General features: G+C 36.4%; 1 protein-coding gene across 3 annotated transcripts; it reads left to right on the top strand.

The window, feature by feature from the left end:
* The first annotated feature begins 7699 nt into the window (after positions 1 to 7699).
* On the top strand, positions 7700 to 22682 carry LOC108679406 (integumentary mucin C.1). Of its 3 annotated transcripts, none has more exons than XM_018168023.2 (5): positions 7700 to 8058; positions 8393 to 8415; positions 9684 to 9810; positions 10348 to 11075; positions 11504 to 12102. In XM_018168023.2, exons 1-5 carry the CDS (start codon positions 8029 to 8031, stop codon positions 11664 to 11666), a joined length of 1071 nt encoding a protein of 356 aa, XP_018023512.1. In that variant the 5' UTR covers positions 7700 to 8028; the 3' UTR covers positions 11667 to 12102. The 3 variants fall into 3 exon arrangements, with proteins under 3 accessions (XP_018023512.1, XP_018023513.1, XP_018023511.1); XM_018168024.2 differs by lacking the exon at positions 11504 to 12102 and adding an exon at positions 21844 to 22682 and having other exon boundaries at positions 7937 to 8058; XM_018168022.2 differs by lacking the exons at positions 7700 to 8058; positions 8393 to 8415; positions 9684 to 9810; positions 10348 to 11075; positions 11504 to 12102 and adding exons at positions 18975 to 19090; positions 19424 to 19446; positions 19968 to 20100; positions 20584 to 21392; positions 21844 to 22527.
* Positions 22683 to 23209: the final 527 nt, after the last annotated feature.

Below are 23209 nucleotides of genomic sequence, written 5' to 3'. Positions count from 1 at the left end.
GCAGTATTCACCGACGTTATATGTATAGCGTGGCTTGCATAAATGAAAATCTTCTCTCCGCGCATACTGTTAACTGTCTACGTACGTTAGGATATATAAAATTTAGGGATATAGTAACCCTTGTGATAATTGTATTTGTTCCCAGACTTAATTGAGCGAATATAAATTCTTTTTAATGCAAATGTCCGAAGTCTTCGTCGATGTAGCAAGTGCAGACATTTTAACTGCATACAGTTGCTCAGGTCAAAGAGTAGCTAGAAATTAACCTTGTATATTTCTTATTGTTTACTAATTTGGTCGGCACAGAGAGTTTGTAAGAGCAATTGAACATAGAGAAAAATCATAAAACATGTGAACCAAAAATCACTAGCATCATCAAAAAATCATTAGCATCATATTAGTTTTCCACTCTAAGCCAGTTTGATACAGACACAATTTTATTGAACAATAGGGTAAATTTGAAACGAATCGAATTTAAAAACATCATATCTACTAAAAGTCAATTGAACGAATTGGACGTTGAAAGCTCGCTGTACAAATAGGGATTTCCAAGAAACTTTAAAATTTTCATTTCTTCCCTATAATTTTATAGAGCTGGTTTGAATCTCATTAACTTGTTTGCCGGGTTAGAATGAGGCAAGTTCCGAAGTTAAGAAGTAGAGTCAACTGCCGGAACTCGTTTATTGAGACTTGCTCGCTGAACCTGGGACACTTGCTTCCTGGTCTTGATTTTCGCGGCACGCAAAACTTGCAACCAAAACTCTTGGTGTTCTACAGTCAACAGACCAGAATGATTATAATCACCTCTCATGCAAACCTCAGAATTGTGGGCTTGAAATGATACGTGAGATATTTTCCGAAATTTGTATGTAAAAATTTGTATGGTGAATATTGAAGAAGGCTGGTATTAGCACAACTAACCGTGAACTGAAGTGTCTCATACTGCGATCATTAGAAAAATTTAGAAGCGTCATGAAGTATACTAGTTCAATTATATGGAGCCTGAACCTCGACATAATTTTTCTCATTGTTCGGAAAAATTTTCTATGTTTTGTGCAATGACGACAAAGTTCCGAATGCTATCTCGCTTCTGACCAATGCAATTATCGTGGATATCAATTGAATGATCAGAAAGAAACTAAGTTTTAAGGCTAACTTTTTCATTTCAGATATAAAATGCTTGCTTCAAGTTAAATCCTTGCTCCCTTCGAGCTAATTTAACTTAAAAATGAAAAAATCACGAGGTAAACGTGATTTGCAACAGTTCCAATTTTTTTTAGGCAACCAAATTGAGCAACAGTAAATTACCGATACTAACTTAATCACTTCAAATCGCTCCCAAACCTCGTAACAACCGAATCTGTACTTAGCTATTAATTAATCCGTTATTTTGGCCATCTTCTCCCAAGCCGGAAAAAAACTAGATTATTTGGCTCGCAACCGCTGGCAATTCATCCGTTTTACCGTAATAAATGCTTTATATACTTGCCTATAGATTTTCCCTCTTCGCTAGACCTACATATAAAGTATCCTCGTTACAATCTGTTTTCGATTTTTTTCTTCATCAAACACAAAATTTTTCTGTCAAACCCACATTTAAATTTTATTTGGAATTTCCTCGACCAGAATTTTTGAAGGCCTAGTAACATAATAAAGATATAGACTTTCTTCTATATCAGCAAACTATAGACTTTCTTCAAGGTATTGGCGTAAGCTGCATCACGCTTGCATATGTAGCAACGGAACTTGGGATGTGTTCATCTTGAGAGTATTAGTTCAGCCTGATGTGTTGATAAACTGGACGCTTCTGACTTTAATCAGTTAAGTTAACATGTTGTTGTTCAAGACTTCGAGCACGTGAAAGAGAATAATTACAGCTTTTTACATACGACCGTGCTCGGAAGAAGTGTTTGTTTGAAATTGCTGGAATACCAGAAAAACAATTGCTGTGCATTATGAAGTGTTTCCTAAAAATTTACGTAGACGACAAAAAATCATTGATCGTAGTGCGTTGTGCATGACTTACTTATTGGCCGATGTAAATCCACATGCAGCGCGTTTCTGTTAACCCAATGGCCTTACATCTACAGCACTGCCTGTCGAAAATCGGGGACAATGATTAGAGAAAAAGTTGAGAATTTTTTAAAGTCATGTCGATGAATAAACAGAACTACACTTGAATTAAATTCTTTAGATGTCATCGACGTAAACTTTACATGTTTTCGTTTAAATTGGACTTTTCATTTTATAATCAGGTAATCAATCAATTATGTAGGGCAACATGGGGCAGCGCGCCCCCCCCCCTTTTTTTAAACTAAATTTTTGATAAAGTTTTAATTGATACGAGGTGGTTCTTTGTTTTGTTTAAAGAAGCAACTAATGAGGAATGTATGAAGTGAATTAAGCGCCTATCGAGTTATTCAATTTTTGATGAAACACTATTTTGTAAAAAGTGTCAAAATGGGCCCATTGCCCCACCCCTGGGGTAATTGGCCCATGGGCTTGGGGCAAGGCGCCCACCCTTGGTCCCTTTACCACAATTGCATATTTTTCGTCAAAAAATGATAAAACAACACACTACAGTTAAAAATAAGAAAAATGTATTTAAAAATATGACATTCATTCGTTTATTAACAACTCAAAAAATCATATCCTTAACATGAAAAAAATATACTCTTGGCTTAAAAATCTATCACTGACATGAAGAAAAATATTTCATTGACATGAAAATATATATCCTTGACTTGAAAAATATATCCTTGCGATAAAAAATTCGTCCTTAACATGAAAAAAATGTATTCTTGACTAGAAAAAATATATTTAGTTGATCAGAAAAAAAACTTTGTTCCAGTTTCGGCCATAATCCAGATATTATGTGCAGAGATTTCGTACCTAATCGTGATGTCAGCTAACAACATAAAAACTCATCAACTTTTGGCTCATTGGTGTTGACTGAAATCAACTTTTGGCAGGGCAAGAGTCAATAACTCGATAAGGAGTCATAAATACGCATAACTAGAAACTAAACCTGCTGCCTTGAGGCGGCAAATCGAAAAATTATGCAGTATGAAGTGTGATTGGTAATACAAAAGCTAGTCATAGTTTTGAAAAGGTCATTGAGACAAATCTAATGATGTATAACACAAGACTTCACCATGGGCGCTTTGCCCCGTGACACGCGTGGGCCCGTTGCCCCCACTAGATATCATTTCAATTTATATCGTGTCAACATTTTATTTTAAAAGCTAATAGTCTAAACTTGATCTCAAAATTATCCCTATAAATATCACTTTCAAAATATAATTTACACGAATTTCAAAAGCTTCATCTACAGTAATCGAAAACAGTTTTATTCAGCAGCGAAAAACACCTTTATCTGGGCTGAAACAGTTATTCACAAATAACTTAATAACGCAAACACTTAGCAAAACGTAAATCCGTACACTTCATCCCAGTTAAACTGTCGAACGGCGGTAGAGAACACGGACCAATATCTGCCATACTTAGCGAGAAACCCGCTATGGGCTCATGACCCGCAGTGGGCTCGCTGCCCCATGTTACCCTACATTTTTTCATCACGTAATTACTAATGCTTTTGAAAGATTACATTCAAATGTAATTCCTCAACTTTTATTTCAACATTTTTTAAATTAGTATGGGGTTCGAGATCTGAATGCATTGAACAAGCCTAACTTGAAACAATATGCTGGATTTCAACAATAATTATTTATGTTGTACTGGGGACGGCAAATTTCTTTAAATACATAATATTTATCGGCTCCATTGAATTGATTATTATCTCTCTTTTTTCAGGTGATTATATAAAAATGATTTTGTTTCACATGTTGTAGCACGTTTCTCTCTAAAGCAAAAAGCATTTTTTCTGCGAACTTCCAGAGTTGTTTCATTCTTAATATTTAGAAATAAAAATCAACGGCAATACTTGCAAATAAAAATCTCTACAAAAAGATGACTTTCTTTGTTCGGATTTACACAATAATTTTCTTCAATTTCCTTAGCAGATTTCATGCGATCTGAAACATAAGTGAGTTCTCAGAAGTAACTTATCCAAAAATCCTGAAACAGCGTCGAGCGACGAGTGCTGCCGTCACATTTATATAGAGTCGCTCAAACTATTTCCGGGTAGAAAAAGAGCTCAAACCCGGACTCAAAATATTTCCGGGTATAAGAAGAGAAAAACGTCATGTATTTCTTCATGACTTTGAGCGACTCAAGTTCAAAGTTACAACTGCAGATTTTTATTCAATTGAGTTACGTTGGAGCAAAGGTGAAAGTTTCACTGCAGCTATCCAGGAGGCAAATGAGGGAATTCTGTATTCGACAATCTGCGTCAAAAATTTATTTTCAATTAATAAAATAAACCCGTGTTGCTTATGAGGCTCGTAACATACTATCTCAAGAAAATATCACGGCGTAGAATCAGACCTAATTCCCTTATCCATCACCCTGAATGATCCACTGATATTTGTATTTAAATACGATTGGAAGTTTTATTTTGTTTGTCTGTTGTAAATTGTACTCGATCATTGTGTATATGCTGAGTAAAACATGACCGTGACACGAGCAATCTGTACCTTGAGCAATGCAAACCATAAAATCAAGAACCATTACAAAAAGAGCTCTTCAAATAAAATTAATGTAATTCACTACAGAGCATTCCGATGTAGTACTTCAAATAATTGAGTATAAAAGTGAACGATAACCATTATCGCATTTGGTTACACATTATTAGAACTTAAATCGGAGTTCTTATGAAGCTATAGAGATCGGGATTCTAAAAAGCTTGAAACTTTTCATTTATTTAAGAGGTTGGATGAATCTCATTAGCTTGTTTGCCGCCTGCGGATCGGACAAGTCCTGGCGTAAAGTTGGCAAGCCAACTGCCGGAACTCGTTCATTCAGACTCGCTCGCTAAAAGTGGAAAACCTGGACACTTGCCTGCTAATTTCAAGCGAACTCAGAGTATAAACCCTAAAATATTGGTGCTGGAATCAACAAACCGAATAATTATATTTCACAAGAGTCTTCGAAAGTTTAAAGCTAAAGTATGTAAGGCAGAAAATTGTTCTGAACTGAAACAACAATCACATTATCTAAAAACACCAAATCTGCATAAAGCGATAGTATTTCATATCATTTCCGAAGTAATATAAAACTGTTATCAAGTTCTGTTGGTAATCAAGATTTCGTTAACAATGTAAAGCCTCACCACTTGCATCTGTCGTGACTGGCAGGTAAAATTTTAGTTTTTTAATAATAAAAAAATATTGTACAGCTTCCTGAACCTCAGTAATTTTTGGAAGCAAGTAAAAATTTCACCAGCTCACAAAATTTCAGCTGCGCTCTAAGATAGTTTTATCGAAGTTTCCAGATAATGGAATCTGTGTATTTGTGTTCTTCTACATCGTAGCGTTGGAATAGAAAACGTTTTAAGAGAAAATATTTAGAATCAGCGACAAGAGTTTTACAAAAATTCGGGTACAGATGTTTAACAATTAAATTTCCGAAAGTATTCAACTGACCAATGCAGCGGAATACCTGCGCACTTCGCGAATATACTTCCATATTCCTGCCTCACTTCCATGAACAATTCTAGGTGCAAAATATCAATTATTTTTCAGACTACATGGTTGAGCTTCTTATATTCTAAGAGCCTTATTTTTGCCGTGTTTCATGAAAGCATGAGCTAGATAGACAGTATAGATAGTATTCTCATACCCTAACACCAGCACCAGTATTGATAACTTGATACAAGAGCTATCGACGCATTCCTAGATTGCCTCTTGGACATATCATCTACAAATTTCACCTGATTGAAGGAGCTACTAACGTGTGAAGTAAATTCCGTTTGGCAATAGGATAAGGATTGAATTGTCAAAGCGTCTTTTTCTGCATTACAATTCAATTTTTATTAGTAAAACTTGAAATAAACCTGATGTGAAACCGAAAATATTTTGTGTGCTGTAACGCAAATGTGCGCCCTTAAATGTACCCTAACTTGGAAGCGTGAACGTTTTAATTTGTTCTATATTTTTCTGTGAGCTTTTTTAGACAGCATAACCACATTTTTTGTTTAACCTAACCATGAAATGTTTGGATACATTTTTCGGGTACGAAATATTAGTATAACAGCTTATGTTACATATTCTATGACTGAAAATTCCAAATTCCACACGCGATTCGCCGCACAAGCCAACTCTGCATGAGGGACCTCGTCTACATGCAGGAGCTGGAGCTCGCAATTTCATTTACCGACTGCGAAGGATCTCAGTAAAATTTGCACTCGCTGGCTGAGGAGCAGCGCCGGTGAAGATTCCTGTAGACTGGGAAATTTTCTTGCGGAATTTGGATCTAGCAAAGACTGGAATAGTGCCATCATGTCTTGTGAACAAAAACTTGTGAACTAAAAGCAGGTGAATTAGTTTTAATTCGTTACGGAATTTGGAACTAGCAAAGACTGGAATAGTACGATCACGTCTTGTGAACTAAAAACTTGCGAACTAAAATCAGGTGAATTAGTTTTAATTCGTTACGGAATTTGGAACTAGCAAAAACTGGAATAGTGCGATCATGTCTTGTGAACAAAAACTTGTGAACTAAAATCAGGTGAATTAGTTTTAATTCGTTAAAGGATTTTGGAACTAGCAAAAACTGGAGAAGTGCGATCACGTCTTGTATGGAGTGAACTAGAATCAAGCGAATTAGTTTTAATTCGTTACTTATGATCTCACTCAGATGCACAGAGAGTGGGTGTAAATTTCGCTGGCTTCGCGGAGCTCAAAGAAACAATACTCTTAGATAAACATGCGTGACAGTCTTCAACCTATCGATTATTTATTCTTAAAGTAGAGCACATGTTCGACTAATTACAGTGTCAATTTGAGACCAACTCTTGGCTCATCCTGACACACATTTTTTCAGTTAATGTTTAACCGAGGCAAGTTTTCATTTCCGTGATTAAATTCCTTCCACGATGGCATTAATGCATTCTCCTTATTTCCTATTTTCATTCAAAATTGTCCATTTAACTTGCTAGTAAATTTTGGTTCCGGAATGCTTTGGTTAAGCTAATTCCTTTTGTCTCATTTTTTTACCGAAAATGGCATCTATTTCATTTATGCTATGACACTTGATTGTATTTTTTTCGGGTTATAAGTATATACAGTAGATTCGACCATAGTTCCAAGCAGCGTGTGTTCATGTGGAGAATTCAAATAGGCTATGCTAACCAAAAATCGCTGGCTGAGAAGATACGAGTCTTAATTTCAGTGTGCCGATATATTAATAATAACATGTTAATTTACGTAAAAAAATCCAAATTGGCCCCCATCCGCAAAAACTGACGAAATTTATTAAAATACATGTTAAGAATCACCTTTTCAATCTTCCGAAATCGTAAGAAATATTAACCCCTCCCTAAATACCTCATTACAGTATCTTGGTTCCATTCACTGTCGGACTAAAGAAAATTTTGCAAATAAAAACATTGATACGTTATCCTTTCTATTGAGAGCCCCGATAAAAATTCGTGACGAATGTTAGCAACAGTGGGTTAAGTGCTCGCATTTAACCACAGACTTACCGTGCCGGCGTGTACAAAGCATGAATTGATCTTGCACACTCAAAAGAGTTCGAGAGTTATAAGGTATCTCACTTCAGTACTCGGCGTGCACTCGTATGCTTAGGAGAAAGACGCTTACTGATACTGCATAGGCGATAAAAACCAGCTTTATAGGCTTAATTTAACATTTACAGGAGATCGCACTTTGACTCGAACAATAAAATTCATTTAACTTTTGCTAGCGTAATTCGCGGATCCTTGAATCACACATTAAGTAACACAATTGATTGAGAAAACCAAATATAACATTTATATGTACAAATTGTTTAACTTTGGTAGTAAATTCATATTAATAGACATTGAATTAAACTTATCTTTCAAGTTGCAGAACAGATCAGCGTTTAAAAAAATATCTGCGTACCGGTTACCTTTGCAGCTATATAACGATGAACACAGCTACCGGTGCTGTCATTCTGGTAAGTATTGCCGTATTGGCTTAGTGTAGATATCATAAAAATACAATTCACTACATACCGATGGCAGTGTTTGCCGCGTCTACGAATAGCTTGTTTTGTTTTTACGTTTAATTACATAAAATAAACAAAGAAGATGTTATTTGATGACGTTAAATAAATATTTGCAACACAAAATTAAGTTTATCGCATTTCTTTTCTCATTATTTAACCTAATTAAATTGGTACAATTATTTCAATTAATTAAACAATTAAATTCAATTTGTTACATTTTCATCTAATGTCATTTCTTTCGTTATTCTGTACGAAGTTATTAAAACTTTATACCTTTTTACAGATGCTCCTCATCGGCGTGCCATGGTAAGCTTCGAAACTTGGAAACACTGAAAAAAAGTTGATAAAATAAATTTTAATCGAAGTTACTCAGGTATTAGTTCATAAAGTCCGGTACTCTTTGCTTAAACATCCATCGGTTCATTTTTAGAATAACTCATTCGTTGTATGATTTTGTCCATTATGTGTTTTTTATGAACAAAATGAGAGAGCCAGAAAAATGATCGTAAATGTATTTTTATCAAGCATTTATTTCTTTGGTAAATATCACTCTACGTATTTGTGTGCGATAATGACAGATGCACAGTAATCTAAACACTAGTTTCACTATAAATTTGTATATACTCAGTTTCAGTATCACTGCATAAGCGATGAGAAATAGCATTTTTTGCACTACGGTTTGACTGAAATTTTCGCGACTTGGAGAGTGAAAGTTCCTAAACTAAGTTTCTTGACAGACTACACGAAGTTTTGACCTGAATTTTTAAATCCTGCGGTCTTTGTAAACACCAAAAGCTCGCATCTGATATAACTTTTAGAATTAATATATAGTTTTAGGGTTAAAGGAGGCAATGATTTATTAAATTTTAGATTTTTTAATATTTTTTAGTTTAAGTTCTAATTCAGCATTGACGAAACCTCGCTTAAGAATTATCTGTATTTTTCATTGCGATTTAAACCCCACAACAAAGGTGGGATTTAATTCCAGGTTTTCGATTATTGTAAAAATCGCTCGTGTAGTTTAATTGATGTTTAGAGAAGTTATTGTTGTTATTAGTCATATTATTTTGTTATTCATTTGTACTAAATTTTTACTTATTTTCCTAGTATGTTTCATTGTTAGTTCATTAATAACAAATCTTAAATTAGCATTTATTTCAATATTTCGAGAAAGGCTCTGAAATAGGATCTTAGACCAAAGAATCCGCGGTTCGTATTGCAAAGTTGAGGTCGAAAGTTACATTAGGGATAGTTGGGGCTAAAGAAAACACATATTTTTTTCAATAGGGGTTCATACTTCATTATTTGTGTTATCATTTATCAGTTCTTTTCCTTCTTTGTGTCACTTGAATGGGTTTGCCATACGATCACAGAATGACGAATGTGGTCATTGACGGCTTTGTTTTCACGTTTTTATTGGTTAAAACCCGGCAGGAAAAATCTATTTCTTAATATATGGGTTCGTAATAACATCCCAGGCAGTCCTAGTCTCTATATATTTTCTGTTCATTGTATTGTATCAGCTCAATAGATGCCGATAAGTGATAAGTTACATTTACCTACTTCATGTACAGGGCTGTGATGGGTCAGAATGACACGTATTGTGAAGACAAGGAAGATGGCTACTACTGCCAACACTGCTGGCAGATGGTCTTCTGCCTCGCTTCTGTAGAAACTCCTACCAGCTGCGAAGCAGGATACGTCAGTACCTGAACGTATTGTAGACAATTTTCACGATAATTTAGGCGAATAATTAAATAATTTCCGTAACAGTGCAGCCTTATTATGTTTGATGATCTATTCTTAAATTTTTTAATTTTCGATTCACGAATAAATTCTGTCCCATAAAATTTGGCGGAAATGGCGTCTGATAACGATAATTTTATCCAAAATTCATAAATTTTGGGCTGACCTCCATAAAATACACATGCCAAATTTTCATTTACATCTGAAATATTAAACTTGTATTGTACGATTGTGAGGATTTAACATCGATTTTCAGAAGAAGTTGTATGGGAAAAATAGAGAGCTAGTTACATAAATGCTAATATTCAATAGTAGACATAGAGAAAATAAAGTTAGTTAATTGCATTTCTCATGTACTGTGTAATCACAATTCTATTGATATAATCTAAGGAGAGGTTGAAGATGACACTTTCTAAGTAGTTCAGACTGAAATATTAGAAATATTATAAAAATCATCAAACTATTTTCAATTGCTACCGCTTTTTTCTGCAGGCATGCGAAGTGTTTCCCTCAGCTGGCGTGGCAGCTTGCGTGCCTACAGGTTCTGCAACGACGTGCGCGTGCACTGCAAGCGTCTGTGATCCTTATGATCCAAATTATGTGGACGTGTGCAACACAGGAGGAATATACGATGTCACTGACTGTACGCCTGTGGGAACTTGCACTGACGGAAAATGTGTTGCCGGAGCAACAACGGTCGATCCTCCCAGTCCTTCATCCTGTGATGAAATCACAGGTGATGCGACCGGTTGGCATGCAATTCCGCCCGCCTGCACAGACGGATTCTACTGCACGGCGGCAGGCGTACAGACCAATAATATCCAGTGTGCTGTAGGACAATACGTGGATGAAAATGGGAACTGTCAATCGGCACCTCCAATACCCTGTGATAGCGGATGTCGAGGCTACTGTCCTGATGAAACAAACTGCACTCAATACTACGTGTGTGATGGCGCGGGTGGAATCTCAGCAGGTCCTCTGGTGTGTCCCAATGGCAACTTCTTCGACCCAGATGCTGTACCGCCAAGTTGCGTGCAAGGAGACGATTCTGTGTGTGCTCCCTTAACCTTTTGTAGTTTCGACACCTCATCAGGGGGAGTGAATACAACTACCACGCCAAGCGGAGTAGTGAACACTACAGCATCCAGTGTAAGCAGTACTCCATCTACCTGCTCCGCGGGAACCGCTGGCAACTATCCTTACGGCTCGTGCAGTCAATTGTAAGTAAATTGGTCGGAATAGGCCGATAATTTTTTACTAAGACACACACTTTTATTTTTTTAGGTCCAATAAACTGTCATGCCATCAGCCTATGATCAGGTAGACGGCCGTGTTCTTTTCATCGGAATAAAAAACGTTGTTGTTTAGACAAAAATTTAATTGCAGCGTAGAGCGACAAGCACAAATAAACCTTTGTCATAAATCATTGAAAGTTGACAAATATTTAAAATCTTTTTTTTTACTCGTCGCCTATAGTTTTTCCAATGTGCATAGTGTGCATTCCGTGAATTACATCTTTGCTCATACATTTTTACTCATACATTTTTCATAAATTTTTTTTCTCATACGTTTTTTTACTCATAAATTTTTTCTCAGAGATTTTTTTCTCATCCATTTTTGCCCATACATTTCGGTGATACTTTTGAAGGTACTGGTCGTGCCGGGAGGTGGGTCAGGGTAACTACCAGTGGGTGCAGATGACATGCTCGGGTGACCGCGTGTTCAGCACGGACCCCAGCTACCCGTACTGCGTGGCACCCGCGGACGAGGCGACCTGCAGTGCCACGGCTGTGCGAGTACAGCAAGTCTAGGGGACTACTAAATAAGTAGTCTAGGGGACTACTAAGTAAGTAGTCTAGGGGGACTACTTATTTTGTTGTGGTGAAACGCAAGACCAGCGATCGAAATCCAGCAAATTTCAATAAAACTTTAATGTTTCACTTCACCGAAACCTTCAACTACAAAATTACACAAAATATAAAAATTCATATTTTTGTTTAAAGTGATGCAACGCAGAGGTTATTTGGAAAATAATAACGCAAGTTTTGTAATATGCAAAATCGCAGTTCGTATAAACTATTGGTAACAATTGTAAAAATGTATTAACAATTAATGGTGGTGTTGTGAAGAATAAATTTAAATAACTGATTGATTGTCTTTAAAAGGAATAATTTTTATCCTTCATAATGTAGATGAACCTCCTCGTTGATTTGCTTGATAAATTACTGTTCACAAATATGGTGATTTAAATAAAGAAACAATGGCACAGAGAAATTGGAGAGTGAATGAATAAAACTACCAAATTTTAGTTATAGTTTAATTACAATTTATACTCTTGCATAAGAAGTGCTCATATTTCAAGTGACAGATTTCATAAGTTCAGCCTCTCAAGCCGAGCCTTGATACGCCCCTTATCTCACTGATGTCTCGGTGATGAACAAAAAAGTTCCATTTATTGGAGTGGCTTCGCTGTCACTTGCCACAGCAATTAAGTGGGATGAAGCAACCTCTTCTCGCGGCCACATTCTTATCTGTATAACATGATGGTCACGGAATATCGCTTGAATCAATCATACTTAGAAGCTTCATTTCAAGACTTTTCTAGGCCAGACAAAACATTATTATAATGTAATTGACTCTCCCAAGCTCTTAAAAGATAAGGAAAATGCTAAAGTAAAATGAAATTAGAGTATTCTAGAGAAAAGCGTTTGCTGTTGTGTACAGTTGGACCCAGAAGAAAAATGTATATATATGAGAATGAGCATCACACGTGTTTCCTTACTTGATTGCGACTGATCATAGTTTCTGATAAGTCATTTCCAACTTACCGGAATTGTTGAAGTTCACGGTGAGTCATAGTTCTCGCTTGTTCCCAAAAAGTGTTCCCTTCGGAACACGGCATTCTGAGTCCACCAAAATTACCATCTTCATCTGAATGCATGATTATGCGAAGCGCTGCATGAATATTCGAGTATCATAAAGAAATGAAGTTTCGTAACTTGTCAGAAATAATTAGCATTATTCCCGGATCACTTTGCTATCATCATAATATAAGGCACACATGATTTAAGGCTAAAAGTCAGTTCACGAAGTTGCTCCAAAGTTTGACGAGGGGTTGCAATAAGAAAATAACAATAAAGCTAGAAATATGTACCGCTTGCAAATAATGTCGCTCTAATTTAAAAATACCTGAACAAACTTGGAACCAACTTTTAAGTTATTCTTTTTAGGTTTGCCGTTACTTTTCCCCTACACTTGAATATATCGCGAACGGATCCATAAGTAAGACTGAAATGAATTCATTTGATTTTTAATACAATTTTATTAAAGATTATTGAACTTATTTTCTTTTGATAGAATATTTTCTAACTCCGGCTTTATATGGAGCGCTATTCTAAGACTGTGTAACCACATTTTGCACTCAAATAAATAAAATTATGTGCGTAACTTACGAAGTATATTACTTGAAATGTTATAAAAAAATATGAAAGAAGTAAACGGTGCTCTTAATGAGTCTCTAAGTGGAGAAACTTGATGACTAAACCTTATTCTACTCACGCCGTGACGACGGAACTTCTGCCCAACTTTCCCTTGTAGGAAAGACGCAGTCCAGACATTGGAACTAATGGAAGGGGTGCACTCTGAGACTGATGGAATGGGGTGCACTCAGGGACTGATTGAATGGGGTCCACTCTGGGACTGATGAAATGGGATGCACTCAGGGACTGATGGAATGGGATGCACTATGAGACTGATGGAATGGTGCGCACTCAAAGACTAATGATATAGGGTGAATTCTAGGAGTGATGGAATGGGGTACACTTTGGGACTGATGGAATAGGGTGTAGTCTAAAACTGATGGAAGGAGTACATCCTGGGACTAATGAAAGGGTGTACACGCAGGCACTGATGGGATGGGGTCCACTCTGAGACTAATGAAATGGGGTGCACTGTGTGACTTATGGAATAAGGTGCACCCTGATGCTAAGGAAACGGGGTGCAATCAGACAAATGGAAGGGACGCACTCAGTGACCCACTTTGGAAGATTCTGAAGGGATGCATTCTAAGACCTAAAGCAAAGATCAGATATTGAAGGGTGCATTATAGGACAGATAGGAATAGCACGTACTGGGACGGATAGAAAGGACACATCGCGGCACTACGGTAGGCACTAAAAGATAGATTGAAAAACAGAATTCTTAGCGGAAAAAAATGAGCGCTTGCAATCGGAAACTACAGGAAGGGGCGCGGGCTAATATGTATCTAAGATATTAATTCTGGTACAAAGGTATTTCTTCTCACGGTGTTTTCAATGTTTGTAAAAAAAGACCTGACACATGAAATCGTTCCAATAAAAATATTCCGCATCTCAGCGCTCAATAAATTGACAACAAATATTGCAATTTCATCTATAATTTTCTATTTCATCTACCTAGAACATCCGTACGATAATTTTTGGTTCAGGGAAAAAGAGGCTGACACTTCATGCAGCTTTTAATAGCATTAAGTTTACGACAGCTTGTCATAAGATGTCGATAAAATATTTATGGCTCAAGTTTGAACCATATTCGTCCAGTTCAGTCTATAATTAAACGTATATTCATTTACTTACATGGAAACTATTACTCTGATCTCATTGTTTTATTGTGTATGAATGATATTAGTGAAGCAGCGATTCAGAATAGTTTATACAAGCTAAAAAATATGAGATATACGGTTCTAAATCTAATGACTGACACCGCAGTCTAGCATTCACGTCAACAATGCTGTGAAATTTTGGCGCTATCTGAACGTTCAAGTACCTTCAATTTCAAATTCTATTATGTATTTTCTCCGTGACTACATTACGTAATAACCTCCGAAATTACGAATTTTTACCATTAAGAAGGGAAAATATCTTTCAAATGAAAATTGCAGTATTACAAATTTGTTATCGTCTTCAAAATGTCAGTACATTTAAACGTATGATCCAACGTTTGTGAATAAGAAATTCATCAAATATTGTATTTAATTTGAATAAGTTATTTCGGCCACTACGCTTCAGAATTTTTGTGATAAACTAATTACTTGGTTAAAAATTAGAAAAATTAGCTTAAATGACAGTCAATATCATCAGCTAAACCAACAACAAAGGGTATAACATCAATTAGGATTCATAACATCAATTATCGAAAGGTATTATAACACTTCGTGGTTATAACACCAACAGATTGCTCATAACTTGACACTTAAGTTGGCCTATGAGATCTAATTTTACAACTACGGGATTAAAACATAGATTTAAAGTACTGTCAACAAGGAGGAAATAATAATAATGAATTGAATACAATAATTGAACGATGCTTGTAATGAGTTACTATTCTTCCTTGAGAAAAGACCCAAAAATTGTACGCTAAAGCAGTTCTCCATGTAAACTAACCTGTGAAAAATTCTGTATCTCCTATAATAGTTTTATTTTTGCTTAATACAATTCTTGGCTAAAAATATTTACAATATTCAGCATAAACTTAAAACAAAAAATACCTGCAAGCATCAAGTATAGAAACAAAAACATAGACGTCAATCAATGAGCATACAGGCAAAATGGCCATTTTCAGGCACATCCATTGCAAACGTTCAGGGCCTATACTTTCAAAAAAAGTTAAGAGATCGTAAGTTCATCAGTCAATCATTGACGGCCTTTCAAGCAAAATCCACCAATCATAGACAAGAAAATAGAGCGTAAGTACTTCGTTGACTTAGCGAGTTTTAAAAGTATGGCCCCAGATCGAGTTTGTGACCGAGCTTCGTTGCAATAATGTCACTGATTGTATTTTACCGAGGTAAGAGGATAGGAAGATACCTCAGGTTGTAGGTAGGTAAATGTACGCTACTGAGTTCTGATTTTATCTATTCCCGATCATAAATTATTTGTGCGAAGGGCTAGTAACATCATAAATATTCTGTAAAATGTGAGATGCCTTAAAGTAGCAATATAAAAATCAAAAAATATTAATGGATCATCCAGCAACATTTAGTTTGCTTTTATCATTCGAATTTTTATTTATACGTTAACACAACTACATTTAATCGACATATCAACAGCTATTTTCGAAGGTAAGCTATTCGTGGATGGACGAATGCAGTGAATGGAAAGCAGTTCGTTGGATAATTTTAAGAATCTAGATAATCCTGAATTTTGAGTTTAAAATATAGAATTGGAAATTTAAAAGGAAGGATTGGAAATTTATTTGAAATTTAAAAAGAAGGATTAGAAATTTTTTGGAAATTAAAAAGGAATTTAAGGATTGGATAATGAATGAAGATTTAAAGGGGAAGAAATGAAGAGTTAGGGCTGAGGTCGATTTAATAATTTGAAAGACACGGCGCAACGGTTTGAGAACGATTTATGATCTTTAGTTGGACTTATGACATTTTTTGTTGTTATTTATTCTTTGCTATATTTTTATAGTTTTTATCCTGTTACTAAAGAATAAAATTTTAGTTTTATTTACTAATTTATTTTGACTTTTGTTGGATTTACGAAACTAAATTGCGAATACATGTCAGTTAATCTTTGTAAATTTATTATCAGTATAATTTTTGCCGATGAAGAACATTCAGAAGGCTGTTTAAATATATCATGCCTTATACCTCGTCCGGAGTCTCTCAAATACATCTTCCACTTTGACTAAAAATGTTATCAAGAGGGCATTTCACATCCTTTTTTTATCTATTTTGGCAGATAATAGTTCTGCTTAATCTCTTGCAAGAATCCTGCAAGAAATTAAGTAAGTTTTATCTTCTTGAACCTTCAAATATAGTGAATATAGTGAAATCCATAATCCTGCACTCTAGCCACTTCAGCAGAATAAATTAGCTTGCAGGATAGATCAAAATTTAATAATTATTGAGCAGAAGTTCACCATCAAACTGGAAGTCATTCCCTGCGGAAGTTAAAGGCTTTCATTTGCAGATCTTCACATAAAAAAACAGTCGCATAAAGTATTTTCAAAACAGTTGTTTTGTTCTCCACCTGCATGACGAAGCACTTGAATTACAAATAATGCAACAGTGCACCATGAGACGTTCTGATAAAAACTCAATATGAGGAATTACTGTTTGCTCACTCGAATCTCACTCAGAGAAGTGAGAGTCTGTAAAACTTAAGAGTAGACTCATTTGTAGGCTATAAATAAAATGCTATTCAACGGGAAGAAAAACTACAGGTCTTCCTGACTTGCTCATATGTCATGACTAACGTCGGCTTCATATATAGTCATGGGACGGGTCGAGTGAGCGCAAGGCAGCGAGCTGTGTAAAAAAAAGTGAGTCAGAATGACTCACAAATTTATATCACGGCTCAAACAATGGTTAGATTTATCCTAATGACTAGTCCAATTAAATACTACTTTATCTCCTGGCAGGGTGGCTCAGTGGTTAAAGTTCAGAGTACAAAGATGACAATTTGAAGCAGTAAGTTGCGAGTTCAAGCCCGCAACAAGCTGTGGATGTTCTGCAATGTTAAGAATCGGCGACAGGCCTACGGCCTAATAAATGCTGAAACCTCTGTATATTATGTAATGTGTGTGTGCAATCTTAACCACTGATATTTCCCATCGAAGTTTCCTCATTCGTATTAATTATGTTCCTCATTATCAATTTTCCTGTTCTTTAGTTCCACTAAAAGGTTTCGAATGTGTTTCCTCAGTAAGTCTTACTCTGAAACGCATAAATATACTTGTGGAAATAAATTTTTCCTGAAAATCGCCGATATAAATCAATATATTTTACATTTAAATAGATTTCTAGTTTTTTATTGATTTTTATATTGAGTTTTTTTTTATTAAAATTTATCGGTCTATAGATAAAAATTTGCGATGTGACACATCAGTTGTTTACAGCACAGATATCGATGATTTTCTTTGTTCGTCATGAAAGAATAAATTTTTCATTTAAAAATTCCCCGAAAGCTCCTCTCTGATCTCTTATCACTGTTTGATAAAAACAATTGATGCTGCACAAATTATGCAAGAACCAAGCACTACCTCTTCTAGTTTCTTTTGAAATCATCAAAGATATCAAATTAACCGTTCATCATATTCGAGTTTCATTTACCCACTGATAGATGAATTCTAGCCTGAAAAACATTGATAAGCTATCTTATCTGTTGAGGTGTCCGATACAAAGTAGTGACAAGTGCGAAGGAAAAGGCATTTAATGCTTGGGTTAATCATGTATGTTACCAGAACTGAACGAAGATGATATCGCACTCTCGTAAGTGTTCCGGCCAAATTAAAAAAAAATCCCAACCCGGCCTCTTGAAGAACGACCATTAAGAGCAGTGCTGGCTCGTCTATATAAGACCGAGCTGCAGCTCACTTCGACATTACTTTTAAGATTTTAAGTCGTGGTTTAAGATTTTGATTAAGCCTTAAAACTCGCGCCTGCTTACCAGTTCCAGTGTTAACTCTTGTTGTCCCATAGCTTCCATATTATTTTCTACTCTAGTAACTTTGATATTTTAATTGTTATGAATACTGCACAACCCGTGATAATTTATACTTTAATTTTGGGGTGCTTGCATTTTTCACCACTTCTGAAATTTTTGGCTCGCCCGCCAAACGTGAATGTTAGTTTCCCGAAATAAATTTTCAAATAACGTTTATTCTCTCTGCAATGATAAACTTCAATAAGTGCTATTTCAAATGTATCATTAATCTCTCCATTATCGTTTGGAAACCTAATTCGGTTGGCCAGTCACGCCAACTTCGACACCTTTTGCCTTAATTGCCAAAATGTTCAAGCCTTTATCTGTGGTGACATTTATATGTAACTTTACATGTCACCATGATATAGTGACATTTATATTTTTCCTTTGCCCTAGGCATACGTACACTCGTATACTTAGGAGAGCGCTTATTGATGCTGCTGAGGCGATAGAAACCAGATTTGGGTTTAATTTGCCATTAACAGGACATCGCACTCAGGCTTGAGCAATAAAATTCATTACCTTTTACCTGCGTGATTTACGTAACCTTGAATCATAAATCAAGTGACAATTGATTGAGAAAACCAAATATTACGTTTATGTGTAAAAATTTTTCGACTTTAGTACTTAATTCATTTTAATCGTCATTGAATCAAATGATCTTTCAAATTGCAGAACAGATGAGCGTTTAAAAAATCTCTGCTTGCCGATCACCTTTAATTGCAGCTTTCATGATGAACACAACTGCCGGTGCTGTCATTCTGGTAGGTATTGGCTTGTGTGTATACATATCATATAAATACTATTCACTACATGGCGATGGCAGTGTTTACCAAATCTACAATTTGTTTTTGTTTTTACGTTTGATTGCATAAAATCAACAAAGAGGATGTTATTTGTTGGCTTTAAATAAATATTTGCCACAGCAAATCAAGTTTATCGCATCTTTTCACATTTATTAACTTAATTACATTGGCGCAATGAATTTAAACTAATTAGAATAAATTCAATTCAGGATTAGATGTTTGTTAAATTTTCACCTGATATTACTTCCATCTTTAAACTAAAAGGAGTTATTGAAATTTCATTTTTTTCAGATGCTCCTCATCAGCGTGCCATGGTAAGAACTTGGAAAAACTGTTGCAAAGTTGAGGTCGAAAGTTACATTAGGGATTGTTAGGTCTAAAGAAAACACATATTTTTGTATTAGTAGTTCATGCTGTATAATTTGTGTTATTATTTATCAGTTCTATTCCTTCTTTGTGTCACTGAAATGTGTTGGCCGTTTGGCCGTACGATCACAGTATGAGTGTGGTCATTGACGGCTTAGTTTTGACATTTTTAGGGCATTTTCTCATTTATGGAAAAAAGGCGCTAATGTGCTCGTCATGTCCGTCCGTCCGTCTGTCTATCCTTGACTTCACATTTTTGTCGACGAGAAAATGCGCTCTCTGTCACTCACTGCAGTGAGTACTGAGTTATATTTTTTAATGATTAAGCCTGGCCGACAACAAAAATACATTACTTAATTACTATATGGGATCGTAATAACATCCCAAGCAGTCCGAGTCTATCCATATTTTCAGCTCATTTTATTGTATCAGCTCAATAGATGCCAATAAGTTACATTACCTACTTCAGGTGCAGGGCTGTGATGGGTCAGAATGGCACGTATTGTGTAGACGTGGAAAATGGCTTCTACTGCCAACACTGCTGGCAGGTCGTCTATTGCCTCGATTTTGAGGGAACTCCTACCAGCTGCGACGCAGGATACGTCAGTGCCCGAACGTTTTGTAGAGTATTTTTTATGATAATTTAGACAAATAATTAATTATTTTCAGTAATAATACAGCCATATTTCGTTTGATGATCTATCCTTGCATTTTTAAATTTCCATATATGAATACAATTCTGTCCCATAAAATTTAGCAGAAGTTGCGTCTGGTAAGGATAATTTTATCCAAATTGATACATTTTGTGCTGACCACCAAAAAATACACAGGTCAAATAATTTTCATTCACATTTTCAACGTCAAACTTGTGTGCAGGGACTTGAAAGCTGTTAACATCGATTTTCAGAAGAAGTTAATGGGGAAAAATAAAGAGCTAGTACATAAATACTGATATTCAATAATAAACATATAGAAAATAAAGTTACTTGATTACATTAACCTAAGATGAGGTTGAAAATAATACTTTCTAAGTATACTTTGAATATGTCACTTGTATTTTCAATTGCTACCACTTTTTCCTGCAGACATGCGAAGTGTTTCCAGAAGCTGGCGTGGCAGCGTGTGTGCCTAAAGATTCTGCACCGACGTGCGCGTGCACTACGACCCGCTGTGATCCTTACGATTCCAATTATGTGGACGTGTGCAACACAGGTGGAATCTACGATGTCACTGACTGTACGCCTGAGGGAACTTGCACTGACGGAAAATGTGTTGCCGAAACGACAACAACAACGGTCGGTCCTACCGGTCCTTCTTCCTGTGATGAAATCACAGATGATCCGGCCGGTTGGCATGCAATTACGCCCGCTTGCACAGACGGATTCTACTGCACGGAGGCAGGAGATCAGACCGCTACACAACATTGTGATGTAGGCCAATACGTGGATGAAAATGGGGACTGTCAATCGGCACCTCCGATACCCTGTGCCAGTGGATGTAAAGGCCTCTGTCCTGATGACACAAACTGCACTCAATACTATGTGTGTGATGGCGCGGGGGGAATCTCAGCAGGTCCTCTGCCGTGTCCCAATGGCAACTTCTTCGACCCAGATTATGTACCACCAAGTTGCGTGCAAGGAGACGATTCTGTGTGTGCTCCCTTAACCTTTTGTAGCTTCGACACCTCTTCAGGGGTAGGGACCACAACTACCACATCAAGCGGAGGGACTACAACTACCACATCAAGCGGAGGGACTACAACTACCACACCAAACGGAAGTACTACAACTACCACATCAAGCGGAGGATCGACTTCAACTACCACGTCGTCGACTCCATCGACTTGCTCTGCAGAAACCGCGGGAAACTATCCATACGGCTCCTGCAGTCAATTGTGCGTCTATCATTTAAATCTAGTTTAGTAAAATAGTTTATATTATTGAACCTTGTCTTATTCCTTTATTCCTTTGGCCTTCAATGGCATTTATGACTCATTCCTCGTCTTTTTTATGGCGTGATTATTCTTAATTTTATTTATCTTATTTTTTAATATTTTTCATTCTATTTTTACTTTTTTTTATTTTGATTCTATTAAACGCTCTCAGTTTCAAGATTCTGTAGTCAGCTCCACAATTTTCAAATGGGCACACTTTCACACTTGCAGACTCGTCTATTTTGTAGATTTTGTATAAAATCTCACCTCGGCATCCCTTTAACTTTTCACCGAACACTATCTAGGTATTGGGCTTGGATATCTATTATATTGATTATATTATACTTATATATTTTATAGGACTTCTATTTCGCCAGAGCATCCCTGTAACTTTTGATCGTACTCTGTGCAGGTACTGGGCCTGCCGCGACGTTGGCCAGGGTAACTACCAGTGGGTGCAGATGCAGTGTCCAGGCAACTACGTGTTCAGCACAGACCCCAACTACCCGTACTGCGTGACCCCAGCAAGCGAGGCGACATGTTCAGCCATCAGGTCTAACCATTAGGAGACGCTACATCGTATTAATACGGAACAACAAGTCAACAATGATACAAATTTTAGCATAATTATGCGAAACGTGAACGCCTGGATTGACTGTAACGGAGGCCTCAAGACGGGAATGATATATAATACTAGTAGCAACGCACGTAAAAAAAATAAACAAAATATTGATGTTCACAAAATGTGATTATTAATGCGCATCCATATTGAGTGAATTACTGTTTTTCTGAAGAGTACTCCGAGTATTTTTTATTTTCTGAAAGCAAGTAAAGCGTCAATTATTACTGTAAGTTCCTCTCTTCATTATTGCATACATTCGTGTATTATATTTTAATGCGTGCTTCATGCTGTGCCATCTTGGCCTTAAAATATGATGAAAATGTTATATCATGGTAACAATTTACTGCATTATTTTAATTATAAAGGTGCGTAGATTAATTTTCCTGGCTTTTACTCCACCTTATCAGAAATGATGTAGAAGTTATTTCTTCAACGTAATTGAATATTTATTCAGTTCAGCCTCTCAAACCGAGCCTTGATACGCCCCTTATCTCGCTTATGTCTCGGCGATGAACAAAACAGTTCCATTTATTGGAGTGGCTTCGCTGTCACTTGCCGTAGCAATTAAGTGGGATGATGCAACCTCTTCTCGTTGAACCATTCTTATCTGGATAACATGATGGTCACGGAATGACGCTCGAATTAAATTTTCCTGTATTTTTGTCAAAGATTTAATTAGCTGCTTTACAATTCAATCATTTAATGAATTCATTCAAGATATGTACGATACGAGTATAAAAGAAATGAGGAAATTACGCTCAAGCAAGAAAATCATTTGGCCAATTGAAGAAATATACAAAAATCTCATGTTACGAGCGTAGAATATTAGTAAGGAAATGCCCTCGTAATCCATCTCAGTTCTGGCTTTTTAACATTGATGATGAAAGGGAACGCACCCTGGGACTGATGACAGGGAAAGAACCTTGGGACCGATGGAAAGGAACGAACCTTGGGACCGATGGAAAGGAACGAACCTTGGGACTGATGGAAAGGAACGAACCTTGGGACCGATGGAAAGGAACGAACCTTGGGGCTGATGGAAACGAACGAACCTTGGGACTGATGGCAGGGAACGCACCTTGACACTGAAGCAGGAAGTACACCCTGCTACTGAAGGCAAAAAGCGCACTCTGGAACTAGTTGAATGGCCGGGTGC

Source organism: Hyalella azteca, unplaced genomic scaffold, assembly GCF_000764305.2.
Source record: "Hyalella azteca isolate HAZT.00-mixed unplaced genomic scaffold, Hazt_2.0.2 contig5139, whole genome shotgun sequence".
Lineage (NCBI taxonomy): Eukaryota > Metazoa > Arthropoda > Malacostraca > Amphipoda > Hyalellidae > Hyalella > Hyalella azteca.
Note: the sequence above shows the minus strand (reverse complement) of the source record. Positions and strands in the feature narration are given on the sequence as shown.